The sequence below is a fragment of the Ahaetulla prasina genome, chromosome 6 (assembly GCF_028640845.1).
Source record: "Ahaetulla prasina isolate Xishuangbanna chromosome 6, ASM2864084v1, whole genome shotgun sequence".
In the NCBI taxonomy this organism is placed as follows: Eukaryota; Metazoa; Chordata; class Lepidosauria; order Squamata; family Colubridae; genus Ahaetulla; species Ahaetulla prasina.
This window is the reverse complement of record NC_080544.1, coordinates 46021031-46044978: the sequence shown is the minus strand read 5'-3', so window position 1 is coordinate 46044978 and position 23948 is coordinate 46021031. Positions and strand designations below refer to the sequence as shown.

At 36.2% G+C, this 23948-nt stretch overlaps 2 protein-coding genes across 7 annotated transcripts in view; both read left to right on the top strand.

The window, feature by feature from the left end:
- Positions 1–6822, top strand: part of LOC131200662 (disintegrin and metalloproteinase domain-containing protein 9-like) — a 40905-nt gene extending 34083 nt beyond the window's left edge. Inside the window, exons 19-22 of the mRNA XM_058187773.1 lie at positions 532–664; positions 2266–2359; positions 3142–3194; positions 4694–6822. Coding sequence (XP_058043756.1) covers positions 532–664; positions 2266–2359; positions 3142–3194; positions 4694–4907 — 494 coding nt within the window. The 3' untranslated portion in view covers positions 4908–6822. The remainder of the gene's footprint in view (positions 1–531; positions 665–2265; positions 2360–3141; positions 3195–4693) is intronic.
- A 4587-nt stretch (positions 6823–11409) lies between these two features.
- Positions 11410–23430, top strand: PSTK (phosphoseryl-tRNA kinase). 6 transcript variants are annotated; one of them, XM_058189512.1, is made up of 7 exons: positions 11410–11711; positions 12819–13120; positions 14923–15214; positions 16877–17075; positions 17411–17486; positions 19138–19231; positions 21165–23430. In XM_058189512.1, exons 2-7 carry the CDS (start codon positions 12938–12940, stop codon positions 21278–21280), a joined length of 960 nt encoding a protein of 319 aa, XP_058045495.1. In that variant the 5' UTR covers positions 11410–11711; positions 12819–12937; the 3' UTR covers positions 21281–23430. The 6 variants fall into 6 exon arrangements, with proteins under 6 accessions (XP_058045495.1, XP_058045494.1, XP_058045491.1 ...); XM_058189511.1 differs by lacking the exon at positions 21165–23430 and adding an exon at positions 20121–20389 and having other exon boundaries at positions 11410–11559; XM_058189508.1 differs by lacking the exon at positions 21165–23430 and adding an exon at positions 20121–20389.
- The last annotated feature ends 518 nt before the right edge of the window (positions 23431–23948 follow it).

Sequence of the window (23948 nt, the reverse complement as noted above, 5' to 3'; positions counted from 1 at the left end):
TTGTTTCTATTGAAATTAATTATCTTTAAAATCTGAATATATAGCTGTAAGTTAGCATACACCCATTTTAGAAGTTTGGGTCTTTCATTTTTGGAAGATGAGCTTCTCTTTCTTGGAAATTTTTTATATATACAGTAGTGCTTAAATGTTTGCAAACCGTTCTGAATTTTCAATATTGCTGCTCAATGTCTATGGAGATTCTCAGTCATCCAGGTCATAGTTGTCCCAAAGGTGCTTTTTTCAAGATACAACTGGACTTTCTGGTTTTTCTTTGAATTCAAAGAAAAACCAGAAAGTCCAGTTGTCCCTTGAAAAAGCATCTTTGGGATATTGCTGCTATGACCTAATGTGATCTGTCCTCTGCACAAGTCTTAAAACTAGAAAAAGAGATTCCAATTAAACAAATTTTATACTTGTTCATTTATTTATTGAACAAATTATCCAAAAATGCAAGTCAAACCTTCCTTCTTGTAGCCCCACTGTCCAAATTCTACATTTAAATACACATACAATGCTTATTTTCTTTCTTAGATACATCCCTTCGAGATGGTCTTCTGATATTCTTTTTACTTGTGTTGCCTATATTAATTCTACTTGCAATTGCATTTGTCAAGAGGAAAGAAATTAAAAGGCGTCTCTTTAGAGAACATAGAAGACATCACAGGTACAAAATTCATGCAACTGATAATATTGAGAACAGAACACATCTATGCAAGGTTAAGTCAAAAATTCAAAATAGAAACACGATTTGGAGTCTTAGTGATCTTAAAAGACAAGCTAAATGTTGTGGTGCAAGGCATTCAGAAACAACCTTCACTGAATTCACTGGAACCTACAAAATAAATACTAAATACAATATAAAAAGGTCGAAGCCTTTTGAAATGATACCCTTACATGATTAGCTATAGATGACAATGCAAGATTTATAGGGATTTTTAGGAATGTTGGGAATGAAGCTTGAAAAAGAGATGGAGATCCAGAAAAATAATATCCTTTCCATGAATTTTATCCAGGTTTTATTGGCAAGCCTGAAGAAGCAAGTTCTGTTTCAGGTTTTAAAATAGCTTTTGTCCAGATAGGAGACAAGGAAGAGATATTATTTTCCTAAACCTGAACTCAGGCAATGATATTCAGACAATTCATTACCTGCAATGTAACACTTTGGCTTTTCATTTTTTTAAGAAAAATGCCTTAGAAAATATTAGGAAGGAACTTCTCATAGTGCTAGTCACAGAGCCAACATGAATAGACGAAAGATTAGATTGGGTAATTCTCCAAAAATGGTTAATCTTTCTCAGGTCCTGCTTTGGTTACTGATTCTACAAATTATGATTCCTCTAATACCAGCTATGAGCATTTCAGTAGAAAAATGTATTTGCTGATTTTTAAAAATTAAATATTTTAAGCCAGTAGTTCTCAACCTGTGGGCCATGGACCCTTGGGAGGGGTTGCTGTTGTTACAGTCAGTCCGCAAAAGCTTGAAGAAATGTTATGATTTAAATTTTGAGTTAAGTCTTGGGGATCCATGGCCACAAAAGGTATTTAAAGGGTGGGTGGGGTCTGTAGTGAAGAAAAGGTTGAGAGTCACTGTTTAAGATATTGATAGTGCTTCCTACTAAAGTAGCTCTTTGCTTTGCTTTTCCCTTATCCATTTTGATTTTTCAATCCTAGATTAGCTAGGTTAGACCCTTGCTTTGTCAGATCAGTTATTTATGAAAACCAACTAAGGCACTCCTGAGTTGGAATCATAGTTTTGGAACAAGTCATTTATGGCACTAAATCTATTCCCACTACTAGCCTAGTTGGTGAAGGAAACTCAGTCCAAACATTTTCAATTTCCAACTCAATGGCTATCTAGCCACTGAAGAGGGGCCTACCAATCCTCTTAGTACTTTCCATATTCAAGTTGTTCAAGTTGTTTTTTCTGTCATTCAACTGGAATCTGCTTTACTGTAATCAATGATGTTCACTCTGGGGCAATAGAAAAAAGTGTCTGACCCTTATTCTACATTTCAGCTTTTAAGATTTGAAGAGTGTTATCGTAGCTTTCTCCAGTTATTTTTTCTGAAAACTGAACTTTCCAGTTCCTTTGATCTTTCTAGTTCCTTGATCATCATCATGGTTCTTTATTTAATCTGTTTGTCTGAATCTTTCTAAATGTGTATTATCTAGTTATCTACTTCCACATTTACTAGCTGGGAAGTATTACAAGATGGGCATTTATGCTTATATAATTTTAACAGTTTGTTTGAATTGCTCTTTAAGGACCGAAAATGCACAGCAAAGAAGACCGCTACCTGCACACCAGAGTAATACTCCAAGTGAACCTAATCCACAAGAGGAAAAAAATAGAAGGCGGGTAAGAATGTACTTTCAATTATGTCTATTTTTAAGTAATTTCCACCAATAAAAGTCTTTTAGTATAAAGTATCAGCTGTGCATTTTTTCTTCTTCTTTGAGTTAATTATTATCTATTCAGAAATTTAGTTTGCAGAATTAAGAACAACAATATTTTGCTGGATTGTAAACATGAGCATGGGGAGCAACAGCTCAGCAGTTAAAGATGGCAGTCCAAGCACCATGCAATGGGATGAGCTTCCATTCCTTGCCACAGCATCTGTCCAACCAGCAGTTTAAGAGCATGCAAATTTGACTAGACAAATAGGTACCACTTTGGTGGGAAGGTAACAGAGTTCTGTGTGACTCGGCATACAGTCATGCTGGTCACATGACTGTTGAAGTGTCTTCGGACAATACTGGTTCCCTTGGCTAAGACAGGCGTTCTCAACCCCTGGTCCGTGAACCCACACTGGCCTATGGCATACCAGAAACAGGCAAACAACGAGGCCCGATCCATGGGATGCAGGTAGCACATGAAATCACACCTCCTCTGGTCCATGGAAAAACCATGGTTCCTGATGCCCCAAAGGTTGGGGGCTGCTGGGCTAAGAAAACAGATGAGTGCAACCTCATAGAGTCTCACCGGCAGCCCTGAAGATGCTTCCAAAATGGCTTGACAGCTCAAACTGTGACCGCTGCCACGGACATGACTGGAAAGGGGAAACCTTTACCGTTATCTTTTAAAACATAAGCATGATATTTATTTATTTATTTATCTGTCTATCTATCTATCTTTTTCAGCCTGCTACTTCAAATTCAGGAATCTTTACAATATCTCACTTTCCAACTCCAAGGTTTGTACTTTTTGACGTAACTTTTCAGCAGAACCACATACAGTATGTGGCTGTAAGTACAGAGAAAACATGTTAAAAACTAGAGGTGGAGAATTTTTTTTCAGTGGAGAGTAGGGACTGCATGCTTTAAAGCAATTTATTGCAGCCACATGAGAGAAATGGCTAGAAATGGAAGCTGGTGTTCACTACTAAGTTCAAAATGTCTCCAGTGATAAGCACACTTTCCCCTTATAATGATATGTGATGATTAAGGACTTGGAAGCCTTGATCCAATGTCTCCTCTCAATCACAGACTTCACTAGGTGATTTTGGGTCAATTACTCTCTTTCAACCCAACAGTGTTTATTTTATTTATTTATTTATTTATTTATTTGTCAATGAGTACAAGGAAACAAGTAACTGTATAGACATAGACATGGACACATGAAAAAAACTGGCATAAATAAAAGGATATAAATAGGCAAAACATAGCCATAAACACATAGAATGATTACATATAAATGGGGACAGTAGGACAGGGACGGTAGGCACGCTTATGCATGCCCCCTTAGGGACCTCTTAAGAAATGTGTAAGATCCACGGTAGACAGTTTAAGGTAAAAGGTATGGAGATTAGCGAGACTAACAACAGAATCAGGTAGAGTGTTCCAGACATTTACTATTCTACTGCAGAAGTCATATTTCCTACAATCAAGATTAGAGCGAATTACATTGAGTTTGAATCTATTGATAGCCCTTGTGTAATTATGGTTGAAATTAAAGTACTCATTTATAGGTAGGCTGTTTTGGAAAATAATCTTATGAAATAAGCATAGGTCAGAATGTAGACAGTGTAGTTTGAGGCTATCCAGACCTAAAATTTCAAGCCTGGTGGTATAGGGAATTTTATTTCGAGCAGAAGATTTGAGTACTCTTCCAGTAAAATATCTCTGGACTGTCTCTAATGTATTGATGTCTGAAATACAATGAGGGTTCCAGGCAGATGAGCATTATTCAAGGATAGGTCTGGTAAAGGTTTTATATGCCCTAGTTTGAAGTGTAGCGTTGCCAGTTTATATTGTAGGAACCAGAAGGCCTTGATGCCTCAAGGAAACTAGAACCTCAGTGAATAATAGTTCATATTATGCCCTGAGTCTTCGGAGAAGGGCAGTATAAAAATATGAATAAATAAATAAATAAATATATGCATTTCATACATTCATATGGTCTAGTCATCTGAACGCACTTTATTCATGTCCTGCACAATGGTTTAGGTTAGGTTTCATTTCAATAACTAAAGTAATTATTGAAAGCTCAGATAGAGCATTGCTCTGTGCATGTGATTACCTCAGATCAACTTCCTTGTACTTTGGTGGTAAGTCTCTTTGAGGGAGATGGGCAGTTCAGAAATGTGAAATAGGAGTAAATAAAAATAAAAATAATTAGTTCATTTTCAGGGCTGTTTGTACCTGCCAAAACCTGAAATCCTCGACAGACTGTTTTCCTCTTCATTTTTTTTAGGCCACCAGTACAAAATCAATTTGTTCCACCTCAACAACGACCTCCTGTACGACCACCAATGTCACAAAGACCTCCTGTACGACCACCAATTCCACAAAATCCTCCTTTAAGACCACCAATTCCACAAAATCCGCCTTTTAGACCACCAATTCCACGAAACTCACCTTTAAGACCACCAATCCCACAAAAACCCGTTTTCTTTCCTCCGTCTTGAAGACTTATAAAGACACGTACTGTATGCCACTAGGAAAAATATTGTATTAGCAAAATGAATTAAAAGTGTTATTTTTTAGAAATATACAAACGAAGACCTCAGTTTAATTTTTAAAACAGGACGTAATTAAATTTAATTTACTTTAGGGTCTGCTGCCCTACCAAATCATTATTTAAGAAAGAAAATGCTGCCTTAATTATTAGACCACAGGATATTGCTTTTACAAGTAATACACATACCAGTAAAAGTCTTTTACCCTAACATAGGGCCAAACTAGATAGCCCAATGAGATTCCTCCCTTTCTTTCTCTCTTCACTCCCAACATATATTAATTATTAACATTACAAGAAAACTCCTATTGAAGTTAATGGTCATGGTTGGGGAAGGAATAGTTAAATCTGTCATAAAAATTCCCATGTTGTTGATCCTGGTAAAAATTGGGGGAGACTGCTGCTTTTACATCGATGACAGATTTGCTAATTGTACAGTTGCTCTGATTTTTTTAAAACGTGCAATTGGTTCTTTTTAGTCAGTTGGTTTATTATATTAAGAAATAATGTGAATGGAATATAATGAAGTGGAAGAGTGAAGCACAAGATGGATTCCAAAAAACAACCAATCAGAATAGTAGAATAGTATTATCTATTTGAGCAAAGATCAGATTTGTATTGCCTTAAAATCAACAAATGTGACCTGACAGCACCGTATTGTTGATCTGCGTGTTTACTGCTGAATCTTCATACACAGGAAGATTTTAAATACTTAAGTGTTTAAATGACCATGTCATTGTAAGATATTTCTCAAGATTCTTTCAACTTCCCAGGTAAAACGTGAATATATTTTAAATGTTTTCTTCTAACACTGAAATGGATGATACTTCTGTTTTCATATCATAGATCTGTGAAAGTTATACATTTTTATTTATAGCTTTATCTGACCATTTTGATAGTCATGCTAATATTATATCAACATGAGACAAAACGTCAACTACATGCTGAAACATAATAAGAGATGATCTTTTAACTATGATTTAATGAAAACACCACAATTGACTGGGCTCATTAAGCATGTCAGATCATTTCAGGTTCATAATAGTAACTTGTACCATTTTTCATTAAAGTGCAGTGATGCTACATTTCTGACATAACAGCCCTGATGGTAATTTTGGTGGAAGCATAATATAACATTTCTGCATGGATTTATTAAACCAAAGATTTGATTAAAGAGTAGGTTTCTGGTGAGAAAAAGAGCAATTTGTATCCTTATAGTGTTACAGCCTTTGTTTAAAGTCACATCATAATCACAGCAAATAAATAAATATTTTGAAAAACATAATTCACTTGAATATTGAAAAATTGGGCACAGTAGTGAATAATTATGTTTCCTTATATATGGTTTAGGAGGCACTTATTACGAATAACCAGTTCAGATCTGTAAATCAAGACTAACACATATGGTCCACCAAATTTAATGAATGCTTTTATATGATAACCTCTTTCCACTATCAGGCATACATGAAATTCTATCCAGAATTGATTTATAAAGTGTTTTTGAAAAGTTTTTAATATCTCATTTTTGGTAACATAATTGTGTTGATGAACAAAGGTATTATGCTGGATACAAATGCCAAAATTTAGATATAAACATAATTTTTAATGTTTACATTATCTGAAAACTTATATTAATATGTATTTTAGAAACTATAGAATATTTCAAAATTGAAATTTCCTGTAATCGATCAAATTAGTTAATGGTGCTTCCACCTCTAAGCTTTGTACCTGTATAAAGTTATTTGCAGTTTTGCACAAATCACTTTTGTAATTTAGAGGTAGAAAAATCAGTTGCACAATTTATGTTAAAATGGAAAATGTTGTAAACCATTTTGTAAAAAAAATAAAATAACTTGACATACAAATGGCATATTTTTTAAAAATAATTTCATCGACATGAAAAATCAGTAACAAGTTTAATGCTTTTACAATATTACTTTCAACATGATTGCAGATAAATAATATAGGTGATTCTCACTTAGTGACCACTCATTCAGCAACCTTTCAAACTTTCTGACCAAGTGGTGCTTATCACTGTACCTTGAATTTGCAGCTGTTTTTGCAAGGTCCTCAAAGTCACATTATACCATTTGCAACCTTTTTGCTGATTACCTACAAATGAAATCAATAGGGAAACTGGCAGGGCGTTGCAAATGATGACTATACAATATCCTTACTTAATGACCCAGAGTGATTCACTAAAAGACAGCAACCAGAAGTGCTGGAACTTTCATTGATAGGTGGCATATCACATGATGTCATACTTTCAAACTGTGTTGCTTAATGACAGTAATTCCAGCACCATTAACCAAGAGCTACCTGTAGTTGAAGAATTTTAAAGAATTTCCTCTTTTTAATTTGGCCTACGGATATTAACTTCTTTTTGCCAACTAAATATTTTGATTCTGATTATTGCATCTATAAACCACTTTACTATTTTTGACAATGAAAAAGGAACAATACTTCTAATAATACATGCTATAATATAAATCTTATTAAAATATTTTAAGAGAAAAGTATGCAATATGGAAACCTTTAGTGCCATCTACTGGCTATCTGTAAATGAACTATGGGTAGTCCTCGAGTTATGACCACAATTGAGCCCAACATTTATGTTGCTAGGTAAACATTTAAGTGAGTTTGCCCCATTTTATGACCTTTCTTGCTATAGTTGTTAAGTGAATTGTTACTGTTACTTGTTAAGTTACAGTTGTTGTTGAGTGAATCTGGATTCCCCGTTGACTGTGTGTTAGAAGGTCACAAAAAGTGATCACATGACCTTGGGACACAGCAACGGTCATAAGTATGAACCAGTTACCAAGCATCTGAATTTTGATCATGTGACCATAGGGATACTACAGTGGTTGTAAGTGTGAAAAATGGTCATAAGTCACTTTTTTCAGTGCCACTGTAACTTTCAACAGTCACTAAATGAACAGTTGTAAGTAGTTACAGTAGTTCACTTAACTATAGTAATTGTGGCTGGAATTTGTGTCATTAAGTGATGTGGTCACAAAGCATGATGCCACAGCATCACTTAGTAATGGCAATCCTGAAAATCTCAGTTATTGTCATTAAGTGAGGATTGCAGGCCATTAAGAGAGGGCTGATCTGCAACTTCCTGCTGGCTTACAATAAGCTAAGAATAAATAAATTATCAGGACATTGCAAGTACCAACAAACCATTCCTTAGGCGGCTTGCAAACAGGCTGGCAGTTGGGTGAGTGCTACAAAGTGCAAGTAGGCAGGTGTTAAATTTCTTCAATAGAAAGAATGCAAAGATAGTTTAAGAAATTAAAGGCATATTTGTTAAAGCTTACTACTGAATATAGTTTACAGATGGATTAATCACAAATTCCAGTTTGGTTTCAAACTATTCAAATTCATTCATTGAATTATAAAATCCTTCATCAGTTAAGATCTGTAAATATTGGAAACCTAAACCTCATTTTTTAAAAATTTCCCTGGACCTCTGTACACACAATTACAAAATTAGTTATTAGAATTATTTCTGATTATAGAAAAGGACTACTTCTGTATTTCAAGTCATCACAAATTGACTGCAAACGTAATCCATAGATAACGATAAGAAAAGTATCCTTCAAGTTGAGCTAAACAACTGTAAATTAAAGGATAATCTTTTGCAATGAATTCTTAGCATTTATTATCCAAATTTATATTGGCATGTACATTGATTTAACACGTTATATTGACAGTTTCTTTTATTACCTGCGAGGCTGATTGTTCTAATAAAGGAGAATATTTGTAGCTCAGGACTGAAATGAGGGGTCCTTGGTGGTCTCTGAGCTTTCTTGTTTTCTTGCAGACACTTCATTACCCTAACTAGGTAGCATCACCAGTGTTAGTAAGGAGTGCTGTTTGCTGTCAGTTTATATTCCTGTATCTTGCCAGTTTGGATGGGGGCAGTCTTAGGGATTCGTTGATTGGTATGTTTACTGATGACTCTTTGACAGTTTCTTGATTGGGGTATTGTTTACTTGAATTGTTGTCTGAAGTTGACCTTGGAGTTACTTTACAGGCGGAAAGGTGCTGGAGTCTTTTTCTCTTTTGGGATTGTTGATATCTCTTGCATAGTCTAAAGATGTTGTTAATGTCTATGTGTCTATTGATGGCTGATTTGTCAGAGTGCCAGGCTTCTAGAAATTCTAGAAATTTTTGGGCTTGGCCTGGTCTAGGATTGTCACATTTTCCCAATTGAATCTATGATTAAATCTGTCCATTTATTGTGAAATTAAAGAATTTTCATCATGCCTTCTGACTGCCTGTTGGTGTCCTGCCAGTCTTCTGCCTGCTGTTTTGTCTAGTGGTTGTTGCAATTCTTATACTGAATGTTATTTTCTTGTGGGGTTGCTGGGTCTTTTGGTTTGCTTAGGATGTTTTGAAAAGCTTTAGTTGGCTTGTGTGCTATGCTGATTCCATGTGATTGTAGTAGTCTATTTGTGGTTTCTGAGATATGATAGTAGTCTACTTGTTGTTTATGAAATAGGTTTATTGTTGCAACATTTTCCAATATGTCTCGATTATTTAAATGAGTGGTATATTGCTCTGGCTAAAAAATAATCCAGTACAATAAGAGTTTGAAAAAGTTTTGAAGTGCTCTAGATTGCAAAATAAATTCATGCAAATTCAGTAATTATATTAATAGTAGTTTTCCTAATTCTGTAATAAACAAATTTTTAAAAATGTTTAAATGCTTCCTTTTAATGATCCTATTCATTTACTATCTTCTTCCTAGCATTATTCCCACACTATGGCAAGTTCCACTTATTCATTTAATATCATACACATTAATATGTGTATATTTATCTGTCTTTGTGTACAATTTTTATTCTTAGGTTGCTGTTTTTCCTTATCTTGCAGATTTTACTCTTATTTCACATTTTTTAAAATCAGAAATACTAGAAATTGTCTATCTAAAATCCCCCAAGTTGTTTTTGCCCAAAGTTGTTTATTTCCATCATAGATCTGAATGTGATTGTCAATTCATAGTGATTGTCTGCATTTCTCTTCAGAATGGAGCTTCCATTCTGCAATAAGCTACAGCAGGGTCAGAAAGCAGAATATTCTGAACATTTGCTGAGCTTTATACCACCAGTTCTTATCACAGGAAAATGGTCCATAGAAAGGCAACCCATGCTGAAGGAACTACAGATCACTGGTATACAATTGCTAAATACCCATTCCATTTTGTTCCTGCACTTTGCTCCCAAAAATCATTCCAAAGCAGTGGAGTTGCCCAAAGCAAACCACATTCTTTATAAAATGTGTGTACTGGAACTCCCAGGATTCTTCAGTCAGCTTGATGCCTGGGAATCCTGGGAATTGAAGTCCACATATCTTCAAATTGCCAAATTTGAAAAGAGTTGCTTCAGTGTCCCAAAGGTGCTTTTTCAGGAGGCAACTGGACTTTCTGGTTTTTTTCTTTGAAGCTTCTTGGATGAGCAGCGAAACGTCTTCAAAGAAAAAATCAGAAAGTCCAGTTGCCTCCTGAAAAAGCACCTTTGGAACAACTATCACCTGGATGAATGAGAATCTCCCTAGAGTAGACTTTTTGCTTTAGTGAACATCCAGTCGGGAGAAGTGACAATTTCGCAAACCTTAAAATCGTCCTTAGAAAAGGGTGGGTGGGGGGAGGCTGAAGAATATTCCCTCTCAGGACAGACCTGATCTTCTATTGCTTTCACCCAATCAGAAGCAAGCTGGGCGCCGAAGGTCCAATAGCCGTTGGGCAACAAACTTCTTCTCTTCCTATTGGCTATTCGTCGATTCTTTTTGCCGAATGCCTGTACTTCCGGTAGCAATGCAATTTCTCGAAAATGAGAAAAACCCGGCTTTCGAGAATAAAATGTTTTCTCATCTTAATCCCGTTCCAGCCGCGTCCTCAGCCGATCGCAAGTCCGGTTGTGTGACTGTGGAGGCAGGCAACCTTTGAGTTAGCTGCCATTTCCAAGCCTTGGCTGTGTTTTCCAGGGAGAAGCCAAAGCAGGCGATAAAACTAGAAGTGGAAGAAAATTGACTGGGTTCCATTGACTATATGGAGCTGGAAGTTTTATATTATTATTCTTCCCACTGCAACGGTTTCTCTTAATTTTTAAAAAATCTGGTCCGAGTTAACATCACATGTATTACCATGTTTCCCTTTTATATCCAATTATGTTGAATATAGGTTCGCACATTAAAACCAAACAGTGATTGGCTCGTTTGTGGTTTAGCGTGCTGGGTGAATTCGGCCGGCGTGGCTTGTTGAGGAGGAGGAGGAGGAAGCTACTCGTGACTCTGATTTCAAACCCTAGGACAGGGGTCTCCAACTTTGGTCCCTTTAAGACTTGTGGACTTCAACTCCCAGAGTCCGTCAGCCAGCAAAGCTGAGGAACTCTAAGGAACTCTGGGAGTTGAAGTCCACAAGTCTTAAAGGGACCAAGGTTGGAGACCCCTGCCCTAGGGCAATGTGTCTCAATCTTGGCAACTTTGATATGCGTGGACTTCAACTCCCAGAATTCAACGCGCACACTCGCCGGTGGACTTTAGTAAGCGGATGACAGAGTCCTCCCCTTTCCGAAGATAGAGTGTCGCTGGCAGAAGTAGGAATAGCTGGTTTTTCTTCTTCTCTTGGCTGGGAAAAGGGGTGACTGCTGTCGAGGGCAGGTGAATGGATAAAAAGAATAGGATAGAAAGAATCGAGTGGACAGACAGAAAGGAAGAAGCGACTCGATAAACAAGTCTGGGAGAGAAGGTAAGTGGCAAAGGGAAAGCTTTTAAACATTGGCTGGGTTCAGACCAGCCACTTAATCTCTGGATACTGAACTTGCCGAGTGCATTACTTAAAATAACCAAATGGACTAAATCACACAGGTATGTCCTGGAACCAGGTTTAACATGGCCTGGTTGTGACAGCCACTGTCTTATTGGAAATCTGGGGTGGGAATGAAGAAGATGCTAAGATCAAAGGTTGGAGAGATGCAAGTCCCTGCAAAATAACCCAGGGCATTTACTCCTACCCCATAAATTCAAACATCTTAGAATATTTTTTTTAAAAAAAGTGGCTATTCTGTTAGTCCTGCAGATAAAATAGATTACGATGGTGGATATTTCTGGTCTACATTCACTATTTTACTGAAAAGTTAGGAAATTGTTACACCCGAATTCCCCAATAGGAACATAAAGCAAGGGTAAATATCCATCCCGTTAATTCATAAATCTATCAAGTTTTATCTTTAGTACCAACTAAAAAAAAAATGAAACACTCAGGACTGACGGTTATAAGGCTGTGAATTTCCCCCCCCCAAATTTCTATTTTTCATTGAGTGTTGTTTTTAAATCACAATAATTGGTATTATTGAGAATATGATTTCTTAAATTTATAGATAACAGCAGGTGGCAGTGATGCCCTTCTTATTTTAACTTCCATCAATTTCTTTAAATTAATTTTAAAAATTACTGGATTATTGAACGAACAGCATGATAAACGTAAAGCACACTTTGATATTGATTTTTTAGTACTTATGAAAAGTGAGAAATGTGAGAAAATAGGAGGAGCAAGGTGTCTACCTTGTTCACTGCCTTGTTACTTATAAAGTAATAAAGGCAGAATAAAATTATAATAAAAAATAAACAGATATTATTTTTTAAAAATATATCTCAATGTATCCATTTTCAATATGACAGTTGCTCTCTAATCTGGTGTATGCATGTGTTTTTTATGTTCTGTCAATTATCTGCAACAGTAACTCAAGTTTCTTTATTATTTATTTTAAGCATCCTTGTCCTTCTAACTAGGAAAAGCGTGGCATCAAAAGCTATCAGAAAACAAAATATTCATACAAAGCAATTCTCTTTTCAGTACTGGCATTTCTGATTATTCTTTGTGTGAAACAGCAAACACCGTTGCAATGTTAAGTTAAGGCAGAACATCAAACTGTCAGTTCCTTGGTCTCTCAGAAGTTTCATCAAGGGGAAACCATGGAGCAAGAGAGAGTTGGAGGCCATCAACTGGGACTATGTGTGCTTTGTGGTTTACCAGCAGCAGGTAAAACTAGGACAGCACAAGTGCTGAGTTCCTCCTTAAGGAAGCACAAAGGATGGTCCTGCATTCTTCTCAGTTATGATGATCTCATTCCTTTGGAAGCATTCAGTGAAATAGAGGTAAGATTAGGGTAAGACATGTAGTAGATTTTATTTAATCAAATCAGTGGTGAAATCTGAACTGGTTTGGTACTGGTTCGCTGGTCGTGCATGTGCCAAACAAGCGCTGCGCAGTGCACACCAGAAGAAGGTGTGGGAAGGTAAGTAGAAGCGAGGGGGGGATCAGCTGTGGCGCACGATTTAGCTTCACTAGAAAGCAGGATTTCCTGCTTTCAGAAAGTATTCATGCCCCCTTCACTTTTTATTATGCTACAGCCTGATTCTACAGTTGTTGAAATTCATTTTTTTCTCATTAATCTACACTTGGTACCCCATAATGACAAAGTGAAAACAGAATTTTAGAAATGTCTGTAGATTTATTAAAAAGAAAAAACTGAAATATCACATTGGCATAAGTATTCAGAACCTTCACTCAGTACTTTGTTGAAGCACCTTTGACAATTACAGCCTTGAATTTTTTTGGGTATGACGTTTTGCAAACCTGGTTTGGGGATTTGCGGCCATTCTTCCTTGCAAATCATCTCAAGCTCAGTCAGATAGGAAAATGACCATTGGTGGACAGCCATTTTCAGGTCCCTTCAGAGATGTTCAGTAGGATACAAATCAAGGCTCTGACTGAGCTACTCTAGGATTTTCACAGAGTTGTCCCTAAGCCACTCCTGTGTTGTCTTGGCTGTGTGCTTAGGATCATTGTCATGTTGGAAAGTGAACCTTCAGCTCAGTCTGAGATCCTGAGCATTGTGGAACAGGTTTTCATGAAGATATCCCTGTACTTTGGTCCATTCAGCTTTCCCTCAACCTTGACCAATCTCCTAGTCCCTGCTGCTGAAAAACACCCCCACAGCATGATGCTGCCACCACCATGCTTCACTGTTGGATTGATATTGGCCAGGTGATGAACGGAGCTTGATTTCCTCCGTACATAATGTTTAGAATTGAGGCCAAACAGATCAATCTTGGTTCCATAAAACAGAGAATCTTGTTCCTCACAGTCTTCAAGTGCTTTTTTGCAAACTCTTAAGCAAGCTTTCATGTGTTTTGCGCTGAGGCCATAAAGCCAAGATCAGTGGAGAGCTGCAGTGGTGGTTGTCCTTCTGTAGAAGTTAGCATTGCTACTAGGGTTGTACAAAATATTTGAAGGAGTGTTTCCCGAAGCCTGTAGACAGAAGCAAAACCATCCTTCCTCAAAGAATTAAAGCAATCACATATTCCAGAAAGTTCACTTGTGCTGCTTTTTTATAATTTTATGCGTGCATAGCTTGCTTTGCAAACTGTTCCAGCCAACATGTTTTCTCTGAACATGGAGATAATCTGAAAAGGCCTTCAAACCAATTGAGCTGAGTCTTCAGGAGGATGCAGCTGCTTCTGTGCTTTGAGGAAGGGCACTTTCTTCACACGTATGCATTTTGCAAAATGCCCCTTCAAATGCTTTGCATTGAATCCTTTGTCTAATTTTGAGAGGGTCAGATGCTAATCTGTTCCAACAGGAACTGGAGTTGGGTGGTTTTTCTGGAAAGACTAGCAGTACCATTATGGTGAAATTGAGTTTTCTATCAAAATATGTATGTGTGGGAAGGATTTAAATTAAATGGAATGAGATGGCTAGACAGAAAAAAATTGCCTGTGACCTAAAATATGATAATTATCATATCAAATCATATCATATCAAAATCCATATGGAGATCAAATCTCCATTTTACACTATTTACTGGGGTAAATAGTGCATTTATTGCCATTGATAACTGCTCCAGATTGCAGCCAATCTGTAATCTAACATGAATAATTGTCTTCTTCCATTCTAGATTTCTCATTGGAGATCATACCGGCATGAATTATTATTGTACCTTGAACACTTCCTTCAGGCTCTTATTAAAGGATGCCATTACTTTCCTCCTTCAAACAGAACTGAAACAATGTGGAAAACTTTTGTCTCCTGTTTGATGGAACAAGGATTAATATCTGCAGGAACAGAAGACTCTGCATCTTGTCAATATTTAATAGATTTCATTCCACTCAGGCCAATATATTTTATTTTAGATGACAACTTTTATTATCGGAGCATGAGATATGAAGTGTACCAGTTAGCTCGCCAGTGTAAGTTGGATTTTATATTTTACACCAGCGATTCAATCTCACGATTCAGCAACGCAAAACATATGTTGAGCTGTTGTAGTTAAAAGATTTTTCTTGGTGAGCGGGGTTGAATTTCTCAGTTACATCTTTTGTGCTGTCCTACAAATCAGTAAAATGCTGCATATATCATCTCTTCCAAAACGTCTTTAGTAGGCAGCCATCCATGGTATACGATGTCACTATGTATTTTTTTACATATTTTTGTGAACTGTTGTTTCTGATATACTTATATTTTACTTGCCTGTGAACCGCCCTGAGTCCCTCGGGAGATAGGGCGGTATATAAATGTGATTAATAAATAATAAATAATAAATAAATAAATATAAATCATGGGCCATGAGTATAGAAATGGCTTTTTGTATCCTAATGGATGACCTTGGCTGGAAGAGAACCATAAATCTCTGAGAGATGGAAAGTCAAATTACTTCAACCACCAATAGGAGTATTTCTTTTCTTGCCTTTCTTTCCAGTTGGATGGTGATCCTGATGAATTGGCATCCACTCATTGGTGGATCAGTATGCAACAAAGAGGCTATTGGTTAGGAGTTCCTTTGTTAAGGAGGGGCTACTCCAGCTGGTCCAGACAAATTGACACTGTTCTTGAATCTGAGGTTGTCAGTCTGTGGTGCTCATTGGTTCAGCTGTCCCTGGAAGGACATTGTGAAAACTGTTCTATTAGTTAAAGCTAATGATCTGACCATTCTGTTTCCTCTTGGTACTGAATTTAGGCAATTGCTACTTATTATTTAGGGCAGGTGGGGGGTAGGAGATTCCTAAGATATTCTGTATCCTGCTCTCTCTCTCTCTCTCATATATATATATTTGTTTTCTGAGGTTTTCGCGGGTGTTTGTATGTAGATCTTTGGTTATTCGGGTTTTCTCCCGTGTAAAATTGGAAGTGTCTTGGCGACGTTTCGACGAAATCCCATTCGTTATCTTCAGGCTAGGTGTTTGCAGCTTCGTGCTTCTAGGAGAAAAAAGCACGAAGAAGCATGAAGCTGTAAACACCTAGCCTGAAGATGACGAATGGGATTTCGTCGAAACGTCGCCAAGACACTTCCAATTTTACACGGGAGAAAACCCGAATAACCAAAGATATATATATGTGTGTGTGACTGCTATAGCTATAGATAAAGTGCTGCTTTGGAATATGACCCAGAGTTTGGATGGCTTTATAACCTCAGCAAATTTCCTGGTCAACTACTAGCAAATTTGGCCTTAGAGGCCAACACCAAAGGGAGAAGCTTTTCTTGCTTGAAGGAGAACATAATCCACTGATTTAATAAACTCAGAAGGGGAAAACTGATCACCCCATAATCTTGTTCGATATTTTACATTTTCCAAAACTATTTTTCATGCAAGGCATTTTATGTAATGCATATATGCATTTTAGAATTCTCTTGTTTGCATATTGACAAGATTTAACCAGAAAAACTTGTTTAAATAGCTACACAGATTTGCATGTGATTACATTTAGTAATTTACTAAATGCCCCTTAATCCATTAATTGCCCCTTAAACCATTGTTTAATTTTTAATCTCATTAAAGATTTGTGCATCTTACACAGTCTGTACAATGAGTTATAAATAGCTGGTTTTGATAAACATATTTTTTATTTTCTAGATTCATTGGGCTTCTGTCAATTGTTCCTAGACTGCCAGGTTGAAGTTTGTTTAGAGAGAAATTCTCAGAGAAAGAAGCCATTACCTGAGGAAACCATATTTGCAATGGCACAAAAGCTAGAATGTCCAAATCCAAAAAAATACATGTGGGAGCAAAATAGCCTTATTCTGAAAAGTGCTGAATTTTCATTAGAAGATAAGTATGTGATCTCATTGAAACAATTATATTCTTTTTATAATGATCTCTGGACACTCTGTAGGATTCTTGCCTCAGAGGAAAGGAACTTGTGAGGGAAAACTTCTTACATAGCCTAGTAAAACTCGATTTTGGAAGATATGGGAGAGGGAGAAGGCTTCTACTTGTAGAGAAACTCATATTCATTTGTACTGAATTGCAGTTTGTACTTAGAATTTCTTCGGGGTTTATTTTTTTAGATGGATGTTATTGATCCCATTGATCTCGGAAATTATCCTTGAGCAAGCTGCTAGACGTTCGTATGTGTGCATTTGCAATTTAATTTTATATTTTTTTCAGTTTTCAGGTGTTTAATTTGTTATCTTCTGCTTTGGAAAATCCAGTAAAACCCATGGAAGAGAATACAGAAGAAAAGGTACCTTGAATTCTGTGGGTTAATAAATTCAAGAGATTTGCTATACATAGGAAGCCCTTGATTATTTAGCCCTTGCCATTATGGATAAAAATAAACAAGAGAGCTGGAAAGCTATCCATTGTTTTATACCAGGAATGTCCAGTTTTTTTCTAAAATGGATTGCAATTTTCATTTTTTAAATTTATATTCTACCCATCCCACTATCAAGTGACCCTGTGTAGCTTGCAACATCATAAAAGGACAATATAAAATAATGAGCACATTAAAAACATTAAAAGAATTCAGCACTAAAATTAACATATTAAAATAATCAAAAGACTATATAAAAGGGACCAACCCACAATTGGTCACTCCAGAAGCAGGTGAAATGGGATAAATGCAGAACCCAGATTCATTTTAATTATATTGTATCTAATAAATGTGTGTGTGTGTGTGTGACATGTTTGTTCAACTAATGGAGAACTTTTGAGGCCACACACTTTGGAGGCAATGGACTGCACATTCTATGGAAGCCAAACATTTATATAAAAATATAAATCTAATTTACTGTTCAATTTCTGCTTCTCAAAAGCTGAATAGAATAATAAAATGATTACAACTCAGAAAGCTTTTAATACATCTCATCTTATTTCTTAAAATTGTTTTCTATTATTAAAATTCCTAAGACAATATGTAAATTTTTCCAAATTATCTCCTGGGCTTTTTATAAAACGCATCACCAGTTTCACATTCTTAAATGTTGATCTTTGTTTTAAAGACACTGTATCCTGAAAATATAAAAGCAAATCCTACTTGGTAGTACTAATGTTGGTGTGAGGGTTAAAGGAAAAATAAAGCCTCCAATTTTATAAGCTGCAAACAAATGGCAGTAATGATGCACTAGTAGTTCAGATGTTTTCTTTAGTATCTTGTTCTTTCAATTCAATTGATGGAAAGTTGCTGTGAGAAAAGGTTGCATTTTGTAAATGTATGTGGGAATAACCTTAGGAAACAAAAAGAAGAGCCACAATCTAGACAATGATCTGATAAATTTTAATCTGAAGGAGGAGGGTTGGTATAAGTGTCTCAGCAGTGCCACTCCCTAGTTCTGGCCCAAAGTTGGATCTTGGGTATCCCCCCCCCTTTTCCCCTATAGCCAAGAAACTTCTACTTTTCTCTAAAATTGAATAAACACATTTTTGGACATCAAATGAGGTGGAACGGATTTATGGAATCTTTAAGGTTTTAAGAAGCTTGTTCATCATTGGCAAAAATACGTAGCGATTATGTGGAGACCGAATACAGGTAACAAAATAGCTCATTTCCAGAATCATTTGCCATTTGCATTAAAATATCCCCGTTTAAGCTGAAGTTATCGAAGTGGAGGCAATACTGTTCATTCAACCCTAGTATATAAAATTAGATTGTGGAGGGAACTTGCTACAGAATTGAAGAAAAAGCTGGCACTTTGGGGCTGTGCCAAAACTTGGCAGGGAAGGTGAATAACTTTCAGAAAGTAACCTAGAATTGTTCTAATTACATAGTAATCTATATTGTCAATTCTTGCTAATTTATTTATCAAATTTAGACACCATCCATTTTACTATCCAGAATTGTGGTAGACCAAGGATCAGTAACTCTTATTAAAACAATTTTGGTTGATCTTGACTAGGAGATGGATCGGGCTATATGTGCAAGCAATGTTCTACATCAAGCTGATCAAGTTCTCAGGCGAACAATCTCTGAAACAATGCAGAAGGCTAAAGGTATGTTGAGCAAGACTTAGGGATGACTTCACTAGTGGGAATGTAACTTTCTGAGAATTTTACTGCAAGGAGGGGAAAGGATCTGCTTTTTTCCAGATCACTGAATGTTGATCCATTGGTTGCAATAGAAATTGACTGGCTTGTGTTCCGAGCCTAATGTCATGGGCTGAGGGAGAGTGACTGCCCCAAAGTCAACCATTCAGCTTTCATGCCTAAGGAGGTATAAGAACTTAGACTTCTGGTTTTTAGCCTGATACTTTAGCCACTGGACCGAATTACTTTCATTAGAGGGAATTTAACTATTGCTCTGAAGACAGTGCTAACAAATGATGCCTATGGAACATTTTATTGTTGAGACTGTTTTCATACACAGAAGAGACCATATATATTATTGGCAATTGAAATGTTCTTGGCAGATCATTGTTCTGCAATGGCAGACTTGGTTTATATATTACACTAAGCAAGACTTTTCTAGCCAGGACATCAGAGAGCTGGGCTGGCTGTAATATATCTGAGAAGAATAGTAATTTTACAGTTAAAAGGTTGGTTGTTTTTTATTGGGAGTTTGGGTATTATAGGTATAAAATTAAGCCTCAAAAGTTTAATATATATTGATGGTGTACTCTATGGAGTTGATAAGCTGATTTATAAACTGAATCACAACTGGCTGGGTTTAGACAACACATGAAACATGTTTCTTATACTACAGAGGCTGATTGTAGAACCTGCTAAGCCAAAGGAAACAAACCACATTATGGCCTAGACTTGTTTATGGATCTATTTTATAGCTGTAGCCATGTTTCTTTTTAGATAACAGCTTTTCCTTCTCAAACGTTAAAATAATACAAAGTTTAAACAACAGCATTTCATCGTTTGTTCTGTTTTCCAGCCAAAAGCCTTACTCCAAATGAGATGAAGTTTTTGTCAGAGGAGCTCAACAAGCAGAAAGTAAAATTCTTAGAAAAGTTAAAACAAAAGACTAATAAAGAAAATCAGTTTTATGTAGAAAATAGTACATTCGATATAACTTCTGTATTTTCCCAAGAGACAGATGATATTGTTAAAAAGTATTTCAATAAACAGTAGCATTTTATTTTGTTTCATGAAGTGGTATCAATGGTGTGGAAATTTAACAGGAATAAAGCTATCTGTAATAGATACAGCTTCCCTGTGTAATTTTAAGTTAAATTTAGTTCTGAATGGTAGAATGTATTATTCAATCTTAAGAATATTATTTCCTGTTTGAAGATGTTTAATTAAAGGGCACTATTTTTTTCTGCCAGCTTTCCGTATTAGTTGCCTATAATTATGGCTCTAGCAGAGATAGACAAGTCTCCTTCTAAGCTCCTCATAAAAGCCAGGCAAGCTGGCCGAAAGATCTCCATGCCTTGCTAAATAAAAGCAATAAAAGTGTTAGGATAACTTTTAACAGTAACTTTTACTACACCAATTTGTTTATAATGCCTAATGGATTTCAACTGATCAGAAAAAACAACAAGAGTAGACATGCTTAATACCTGCAGGTAAGTTCACCAAGAAATCCCAGGGTTATAGGTTGTACCAGGAATTTTAAAAAGGTTGAAGAAGGCACTGATCAACTACTTCCATATTATCACCAGGAAAAAAATATTACCAAATGCGTTTAATGTGAATAAACGTACCTCATTAGCATCCTAATCAAAATGTTAAAAGCATTGTGATTCTATTTTTCATGCAAAATGACTTCCTTTTGTTGGTGGCAAAAATCCATGTTGGAATATATTCTTTCATCACCTTTATATTTTACTATATATCAAAAAATACAGTTTCTGATTTCAGGCAACTCACTATTCTCAGTGGTGTCCTACCTGCTCCATTTCCCTTCTTTTAGTACAATTTCCAGCCAAGGTTGGTGATCATTAATGCTATTTATTCTTTTGATACTATTGTACAGGTAGTCAACTTACAACAGTTCATTCAGCAGCTGTTCGAAGTTATGACAGCACTGAGAAAAGTGAATTAAGACCGTTTTTCACTTACGACCACTGCAGTATCCCCATGGTTACATGATCAGAATTCAGAGTTGGCAACTGACTCATATATATGACGGTTACAGTGTTGTGAGGTCACATGCTTCTTTTGCAACCTTCTGACAAGCAAAGTCAATGGGGAAGCCAGATTCATTTAGCAACCGTGTTACTACCTTAACAACTGGTGATTCACTTAACAACTGGCAAGAAAGATTGTATAATGGAGCAAAATTCAAGTAACAATTGTCTCACTAACAGAAATGTTGGGCTCAATTGTGGTCATAAGTTGAGGATTACCTATACAGAACAAGGATGTATTTTTTTTTCATCTATATAGTATTCCTTGTTTTTGACATTTTTTGATCTTAAATTATTTGCCCTAAATACAATGTCCATATCTCTATGCATTCTGTCTTGCATATATGTTCGATCCTTTATTATAATGACTTGTCCCCTTGATCTTAACTTGGTCGTTGTCCATGCTTCTATTCTACAAAAGTACTTGCAACACATAAAAGCAAACAATCTGCCAGCAGTCTTTTAATTTCCTCCAAAATTAAGTTTACCTGTTTTTCAAAAAGAAGCCCTCATCTGCTCAGTACTTTTCCCTACTTCATCGCTACGTGGCCATTTCTTGCTGAAACTTATAATTGTTGTATTCTGCCTTGTTTTCCAGTTAGCATATCTGATTCAGTTATTTCATTCTGCCCATCCATCCCTGCTTCTGAGTTATTCCAATTCTTAAGCTAAGGAAACATTTTCATTTCACAGGCTTCGGTATTTAAAAATACAAAATTCATAAGCGCAGTAAGGCAGAACATGCCCATATTGTTCATGAGTGAATTGCTAGAATGGGACAGGACTACCATGGGACAGGACTACCAATGATCGTATCACTTGCTTTCTTGATACAATTGGCACCAACTAGCTACTGGTATTTTCCTGTTAAACCTGCCCTCCTTACCACCTAGCAAAACAGGAAGAATGAACTGGTTATTGGTTAGTAGACTACAGTAATCTGTCTAACAAATTGTATTCTGCATTTAACCAATGCGAGCAATCACTCGCAATTATATAGATCAAAGATGTTATCTGAGATGGGGATGAAGCAGTGTGTATATCCAACAATACAAATTATTCAAAGTGATTGTTGTAGGAAGATTATAAAAACATTTTCCAAAATATGGCAGCGAAGGGGGGTTGTCATAGAAACAGGCTTCTTTCTTTGGAATAGAAACAAAATATATATTTTTTAGAAACAAAGGAAAAATATAATTGTGAGAAAAAAATACTTTTGGGATTGAGAGAGCTTCCAGCAGGGAATTTGCTGAGGTTCTCCATTTACACAGTTGGAAAACCTGGATGGCACATTTTTTAAAAGTTATATTCTTTTGTCGAAAAACTCAGACTGTAACAGAATAGAACAAAACTATGTGCTTCCTGTCCAATACTATAACTGGGTTAATTAAAAACCACAAGCATAAACATACTGACAGTTCCATCCAAGCTGAGTGCTTTGATGTCTCATGCAAATATGACTTTTATCATTGAAATAGTGGTCTTTAAATAAATTTACTGATTTCTCACAACTTTTTGTCAGTTGCACCCCATTCAGCTTTAAATTAGATCTGTATCTAATTTCATGATTTTTTTTTGTCCTAGCAATAGCATTTAGGCTTATACAGTATATCACCCCATAATGCTTTATAGTACACTCTGGCAGTTTACAATATTTCGCATATTGTCCCCAACAATATGCAAGGCTGAGTCCACCTTCAGGCCTGTCAGGATCAAACTCCAGGCTGTGGGCAGAGTTTGCCTACAATACTGCATTCTAACCACTGCACCACCAGCGCTCTTATCCTACTTTGTCTTTGTGTTACAGGTAGCAGTTCACAATCAATAGTACTGCAAAAAGCATCAGGGAAATTCTAAGTGGAAGTGTCCCTTGGACAGCACTGCCACCTTAATGCCAAAAACTAAACTCATTTGAATAAAACAAAAAAAATGGTAACAGAATATTAAAAATATTAGCATTTATTGAACTTTTGCTGGAATTTTATTGATGTCGAACCCAAATCTTTAAATTTCTACATTTCCTAAGGACTTATTAATGAAGTTATTTCATGTAATGACCCTATTTGGAAGTTGTACAGATAATCAACAGATCACAAGAACTGGTAGCTCAGACTTGCACTGTCTACTCAGTGGAGTCCAGCGTAACTTAGTAATTCTGGTATTTGTATGGCCAGACTGGTCCAAGTATAAATCTGGAAGCTGCAAAACTATGAAGTGGTGTTATAGGGATACAAAGTATCTGCAGATCAGCTTTCCCTAAAGAGATCACTGATAAAGACTTTCTCATAAATACCTATGCACACACTCACCTGCACTTTTAAACCTAATTAAAATGGTAGAATACACTATTTGTATTTTTAATTTAGAGGTAAACCAGACCACTATCTCTTTCAAATGAAAGACCTGCAGAACACTATACCAGCACTATATATTTTGAAGCTTCCTAGATTTCTGCATAGACCAGTGTGGCTATACAAAGACCAAAATAATTGACTAAGTTACAGCTGACATCTGAACATGCATATCACTGGAAACTGGTAAGATGGAAATCTGCTAGAAAGGAATGTCCATTATGTGCCGTTTAAAAAAAGCCCTGCAAATGTTTAATGTTTTACTCAACTGGTAAGCTA

Bases quoted from the DNA above. Each gene is read 5' to 3' on its own strand.
- PSTK (XM_058189511.1), top strand. From the start codon at position 12,938: ATGGAGCAAGAGAGAGTTGGAGGCCATCAACTGGGACTATGTGTGCTT. The intron at 15,215-16,876 runs GTAAGTTGGATT...TTTATTTTCTAG, and splicing joins GTACCAGTTAGCTCGCCAGT to ATTCATTGGGCTTCTGTCAA. The intron at 19,232-20,120 runs GTATGTTGAGCA...TCTGTTTTCCAG, and splicing joins AACAATGCAGAAGGCTAAAG to CCAAAAGCCTTACTCCAAAT.